Below are 7,046 nucleotides of genomic sequence, written 5' to 3'. Positions count from 1 at the left end.
AATCAAAACGGTAAAAGGCATTTTTGTTTACAATTAATTATATTCCTGTTTGAACAATATAGTGTGAGCTCGATAGTACCTTTAAAGACGTGTGGGTGCGAATTTCCTGTAAGGACGTAGCGCTCACACTGACGCACAGTAACTTGTATGGCAAAGGGATACCTCACTCTCATTTTTTTTTCCCCAAAATTTATTTAAATAATTTACCCAATATTTTTTTTATATATATAATCTTAAATATTGCCACATATTTCTTTATCCATATTGCATTGTATATAAGCTTGTATTATGCATACTGAATGTTTATGTTGTACATAAGTGTGTATATATATATATATATATATATATATATAGATAAATATCATGTGCCATTAGATATATAAGTAGAAGCTTAGAATTGATTAATTATTTATTGACAAAAAAAAATGATTATACTTTTCGGGCTAGTCTTGATTTTATTCTCGACAACAATGTATGGAACAGCTGATTATTTTTCGATATTTACGTATCCTCATAAAATTTTCGTTTTGTATAATTAACTACAACATAAACATGATAGACAGATATTTTAATTATCGTATAGGTAAATGTGATTTGCTAAGCGTGGGGTAAAACAACATAACAGGGTAACACTGATCGAACGTTCTCTGCGCATAGTATACTGCGCAATTTGCCGCGCGTGCTTCCCATTATCAATAACATATTTGCCAGACTATACAAAGAAACTCTTGTCAGTACTATTTTATCGAAAAAGAAATAAAGGTAAGTGTTAAATTATTACTACATCCAATGTTCATATTATAAAGCTACGTATAATTTGTCACAGTAAGGCTATTATATATTTCAATCGTTAAATGTACAATCATTTTTTACCCAGTTATGTAATTGATCTTAGGTTATTATTTTAATATTATAGATGATCACTGCATCTTTACTTGGTGGTTTACGTGCTGCAAGGACGTCTGTTGTGTTTGCCAGAAATTTAGCAGCAGCCCAAAAAGCTAATGATCCAATTCAGCAATTATTCTTGGACAAAATTAGAGAATACAAACAGAAGAGTGCGTAAGTGTACAGGATTTTTTATTTAGATATGTCTCTTATTTCATAACTAGCGGCTTCGCCCGCTTGGACTATATGATTATTCATTTAATACACAGAATTGACTGACACCTATAATGACTTCTATGATGTGTTTTTACGACATATTTTCTTTAAGGATTTTTGGTTGTTTTGGATTAAAAAATACGACCAATGTTGATAGTTGATATTTATATTAATATACATTATTAGATATTAGAGCATTGATGCATAAAGCAAATTATTTATTATACTGTTAACAAAATTGTAAAAAATAATAAAAGAGGGCAGATGTAGGTGAAAAAGACTATTAAAGCAATAGAATAGTGCACGGGAGATGCACGAGTGTCCATCAAAGATCATACTTATTCTTCAGGGGCAAGGCAAAGTTATAAAATAGGCCTCAATCAACTGTTACAGTCTGCACTACGTGGAGGTACTCCTAGGTTATGTTATTTTAAATTATTAGGTCAGAATAATAACCTCATTTCATTCAACACTGACCACGCAGAACAACTATTCCGAAGCCATTATATTCATATCTCCTAAGGTTTAGCTGGGCTGTAAGGGTTCCATATGAACTGCTCCAGATTTTCATTTTTATTACATGAACAGAAAATGCTAGTTATGTTAATCAAGTTTTACTAAGACATTATATTTATATCTCTTAGAGATTAGATAGGCTGCTAAGGTTCCACATTTGGTACACCACACCTTCCTTACCTCCTTTTTGTTTGTTGTGTTTTTGAATTTTCCCCAAGGCAGTATATTTATATCTGTTATAGTTTACACAGGCTGCTAAGATTCCACATCAGGTATCAAGATTTTCAAAATAAACTATACAGATTATTCCTATGTTAATTATAATAATAACTCAATACTTCTGATGTTTTTAATTTCACATACACATAATCACATAATGCTATTAAAATATTTCTCTATAGTAAAATATAAAATATTTGTTTTCATAATACAAAATTACTAAATTTATTATCAAAACCTGTAAACTAAAGTTGTAAGAGCAAAATTATTTGAAATATTAATTAATTTACACAGCAGTGTTAATGTTAACATGTTTATGAAATTCACACCAGCACAGTCCATCAGTTGCTGGCAGATTAATATCAAAAGTCAAGCAATCAACTAGAAATATGAATTAAAATAGGTTTTAATTAGATTTTAATCAAATTGTATATTTATTATTTAATTTCCAGTGGAGGTAAATTGGTGGAGCCTAGCCCTTCTATAGAAAAAGAATTGAAAACTGAACTGGAAAAACTGGAACGCCAATATGGTGGAGGATCTGGTGTAGACATGACTTCATTCCCCTCATTCAAATTTGAAGAACCCAAGTTGGATCCCATTGATGAACAGGCTGCAAAGAAGTAGAAAATCTGTAGTTATTAAAAAATAAAGAAAACTTGTGTTTATTAAAATCATAATAAATTAGCTATATTTGTTATTTAACATATTCTTTTGTTTACGATACAATTGCAAACACTATGGTAAGTATATTAAATTGAGTTTAACAAGACTTCTGTGTAGATCCCAATAAAAAAATAATATGTCTAAAAATATTTCCCAGAAATTGAAAAAAAAAAAGCTATAATTCCTTATACACTGTTCTCTGTAGAACACATGAGAAATAAAATAAGGTTCTAATGTAGCTGAAAGAATAAATAAATACTATTTATTTTTTCAACTTCATACTGTCTTCTGCAGGGAACACCTCTGTGAGCCTATTGTTAAGACACTGCTGCCCATTTTTCACTGAAATCTGGATGCATTACATATTGAGCGGTGGACCTCAACACCCTGCTTCGTCTCGACACCAGAGCGAAAAAAAATAATATATTAAATTATTTCAATTCCTTGGAATCGAACTCCCAACCTGTCTCGTTAAGTCAAAGGCTTGCGCGCTTGTAGAGCAACCGGCTTCATTTTATAATATATATTCGACCGCGTCTGGCACCCGGGCTTACTTTATAAAGTGCTTAGAGCCGGCACCACCCAGCACGTCGCGCATGTCTTTGCCGCTCTGCACGCACTATATACTGATGACATCACAATGCCCTAGCGAGTATTACTCAACGAGGATCCTGCAGGTAGTATAGAACCTTACTCTCCGGCCTTGAGTTCATTGAAATGCCGAATTTTTTTTAATGAATCGATTTTGATGAAACAAATTTTAGATGTTGAGTTAAAACAAAGTAATTGGTGAAAGTTTTAAGTAAATCGGATACTTTCGGAGATAAACGTGATCATACATACAGACAGACAAGAAATTAAAAAAATATATTTTTGCTTTCTATTATTCTTTTTAAGTATCCCTCTTTCCATTTCAATCAAAAATACTAAATGTATAGACAAAATATTTAGTATTTATAAAATTTAGTATATAAATTATTTATTTATTCCTAAAACTCAGCATAATAAGATTCGAATATAATTTGATTTTATTATGATCGTAATATTTTATCGTATTACGTTAAGAATACAAAAGCAGACTCAGAAATTGTAAAATATTTTCAAAGATAATATAAATCGAATAAATAAATACCATTGATTACCAATTTATATACCGCACTACAATCGAGTCGGACAAAAAATCGATTTTGTTGAAGTTGATTATCTCCACAGTTCATGATCATTATTCAAAATATTCATTATACTTGGGTAATTCCCCAATCGCATACGTACTTGTACTTGTACTTCATTATAGTAGTATAGTAATTAGTAGTCTCTTGTTAGTAGTGCTTGGTTTGTCTTTGTTTGTATAATGTATTTGTTGTAAAATATTTACTTGACTCAGTATTACCAAAAGTATTGAATTGTATTACAGTGGATGAAAAATATTATTCAGAAATATATCATCATATACAACGAACAGGAAAAGAAAATAAACAACTTACATTTAATTTAACCTTGTGTACGTTTCTATCAATTTGTAAAACTTGTCACGTAATCAATCTATATAAATACTAAAGGTATTTTAGTTTTATTTCAATTTAGTTTCGTATGTAATTGAATCCAGTAATATTATCAGTAATTCTATAATTTTTGTATACCATATTATAACAGTTATTACTTACTAATTAATTAATAAGTTAATTTTATTTACTAAAAAATTAATCAACCTCGTGCTGTGTCCCGCAGACACGCAGACTAAACCTAGTGTTAAAACACTCACGAAATTACACGAATGTTTGGAAGCATTGCGTGTTGAGTGGCGGAACTCAACGGGAAACGGAAAACGGAAGCTATTAACGTTTTTAAAATAAAAACGATAATAACACATACTGTCTACGTTTCCAACGTACTCGGACAGAGGTTCCACGTAATTACAATAAGTGACATGTATCACTCAATAACAACACTACACCAGTGGCGTAGCTAGGGTATTTGCTGCCTGGTGCGGCTTAGGACTTGATGCCCTCTAAAAAAAAAACAGATTCAACGTGTCTCCTACTCTTCAAGCGTCAGACACTAAAATGTGACATTGGCTACCTTTAAAAAAATAAATCGTTGACTTTGATGCCCCTTTTGCCCGCTCGCACCCCCCTAGCTACGCCACTGCACTGCATACTAGATACCTTCCAATCAGGGCTTCCTCCTACAAGCAACTGTGTCCGTTTGACACAATTCCACTTAATTTTTTTGTCCTTTTCACCTAAATCTACCCTCTTACACGAGTACGCTAACAATATAATAATTCATTCCCCCGTGTGGAGATCAAACCTACAACCGTCGCGTTACAATCACACCCTAGTGGCATGACGGCCTCGGTTTCTACTTAAAATTATTCGAAATCTATATAAAATATTGATTTTCAGTTTTTCCAAAATCAAATCATACAATTTGTATATTTACCTTAAATGGCCCGTTAAAGAATTTATTTATACTATTTTATACTTTTGTTATCAAAGAATAAATTATACGTTTTTAAATTGAATTAATATAAAAAATACATTTAAAAATATTAAAAAACGCTGTCCTGACGGTAAGACGAGCATCAAGACAGTCTCGGGGATATGGTGTCTCAAGTAATATTGCTTCCTGTAACTGGTCACCACTACGACCATTGTATTTACGATCAAAATAGGTATTTATTGTTAACCTAAGTATACTTACATTACAGATTATGGCAACATACAAAATTTTTACTCCAAATCTAAATAAACCAGAAGAATGGAGTGACTGGAAGTGCTACCAAATAGGAGTTCAAGATAACTTTCCAGATGTAGTGAAAGATTTAAATGTGCAAAAAAATATCATAAATACATATTTTAATTTTTATTTATCAGGTAAAATACCAAAAGGCATGAGTGTGACCGATATTGTCTTTGCAACAATTGCTATAATGCCTGTGTCTAGTGACAATGAAGAGTTCATTTGGGATGAAGATATACACTATTCAAGCAATGGCACTTTATTCTTTGTATCATCAGAACAGAAATTAAGTAATGAAATAAATAATATTATAAGTAAGACAAGCAGCATTCCTGTTGAAAATTCTACACATATTGAGTGTGAACAGAAGAGTTATACTAGTATAAATGATGACACTATGCAAAATAACACAAATGTTGATGATAACATTGAAAAAACTGAGACTGAATCAATAACTTCTTCTCCTATAACAAAACAGAATGATTCGAAAGAAGAAGCACCTACAAATAGTGAAACTCAAGAAGACTCGACGAAATCAGCCAGTTCAAATTCTAATAATAAATTTGCAAAAATTGTATGGTTTAATACAAAATATCAACAAGTTGTTAAGAGTAATGATTCTACTAAGCAGTATACACCTGAAGACAATGCAAAATTTTGTGCATTTGTTAATAAAGTTATAAATAAATGGGATGAGGATGTGTCTGCTAGAATATGCTTAAAATACTATTTTGGACTAACAAGTCTTATGCTAATGAGAACAATAACCATGTCATATAATAAAGTGACATATGCATTTGAAAGTTCAACATACAGAAGTATGGAAAACAGGATATTTGTTTATTGTAATTTTTATAGTTGTCATTCAGTGCCAGATAAGAAATGTATTAAGAAAAGCTTTAAAGCGTTTCGGAGCTCTGATAAAAGTATACAAATAATGTTTGCAAAGGTAGTTTTTAATTCTAGATTGCAATATCTAAGAAGAACTAGCAGCAATTACACTGACATATTTAGACTAGGTCTTTTATTGCACACTGCACACTTCAAAATGGATTTAATTAAAATGTTTCAACAAGTGGCTAATAAATATGATTTCAAAATACTAATGTCTACTTTGAATGTTAGTGAACTGGCTGAATCTAGGGAGAGAATTAACAATTTTATTAATAAATATATGATATATTATGATGGTAATGTACTCCACACTTGTCATTGGGCACCAATTCTTGAGAGACATCAATTTCAAGAACTCACATGTTCCAATAATTTTGGATTTGCTGTTGTGATTGCTGTGTTCAAGGAAAAGCTATATTCTGATAGTTCAGACATATGGAAGGCAAAATGGGTTCAGAGTGGAGACTCGGCGCAATTGCAGGCATACAAACAGCTAGGTGCCAAATTATATAGTCAATATAATGAAAATGTAAAACTTTCGTTACAAAATCTTTTACAAATATATTTCACAAGTGATTCACATGATTTTAGTGATTAGATTTTCACTATTTATGTCAATGTTATAATACCTACACAAATATTACATTTCTTATCCTAATGCCTGAATTATATGTATAATATATTTTTGAACCCAATAAGAATGTTAATGTTTATAATAATTTATTTCATTTTTTTGCGGTCATAATGAATGGCACAATGTGTGGTTGTAAATGCGTCGGTTACAGGTTCGATTTTCCTTCGAGGTAATAAATATTTTTTATTTTTGTTAACAATAGCAGAAATCAGAGCGCGGCGTTGAACTCCACCACTCGACGCAATTTCTCTAAAAATAGGGATAATATTTT

At 31.1% G+C, this 7,046-nt stretch overlaps 2 protein-coding genes across 3 annotated transcripts; both read left to right on the top strand.

The window, feature by feature from the left end:
* The first annotated feature begins 712 nt into the window (after positions 1-712).
* ATPsynCF6 (ATP synthase, coupling factor 6) lies at positions 713-2,544 on the top strand. The gene is made up of 3 exons (XM_085189369.1): positions 713-762; positions 917-1,062; positions 2,292-2,544. Exons 2-3 carry the CDS (start codon positions 917-919, stop codon positions 2,464-2,466), a joined length of 321 nt encoding a protein of 106 aa, XP_085045495.1. The 5' UTR covers positions 713-762; the 3' UTR covers positions 2,467-2,544.
* A 1,207-nt stretch (positions 2,545-3,751) lies between these two features.
* Positions 3,752-6,834, top strand: LOC146537062 (uncharacterized). Of its 2 annotated transcripts, none has more exons than XM_085189257.1 (2): positions 3,752-4,064; positions 5,216-6,834. In XM_085189257.1, exon 2 carries the CDS (start codon positions 5,219-5,221, stop codon positions 6,737-6,739), a length of 1,521 nt encoding a protein of 506 aa, XP_085045383.1. In that variant the 5' UTR covers positions 3,752-4,064; positions 5,216-5,218; the 3' UTR covers positions 6,740-6,834. The 2 variants fall into 2 exon arrangements, with proteins under 2 accessions (XP_085045383.1, XP_085045384.1); XM_085189258.1 differs by lacking the exon at positions 3,752-4,064 and adding an exon at positions 4,249-4,407.
* Positions 6,835-7,046: the final 212 nt, after the last annotated feature.

The sequence above is a fragment of the Heliconius melpomene genome, chromosome 8, assembly GCF_056956725.1.
Source record: "Heliconius melpomene rosina isolate 202511_hmr_F chromosome 8, ASM5695672v1, whole genome shotgun sequence".
NCBI lineage: Eukaryota > Metazoa > Arthropoda > Insecta > Lepidoptera > Nymphalidae > Heliconius > Heliconius melpomene.
This window is presented reverse-complemented; position numbering and strand designations above follow the sequence as displayed.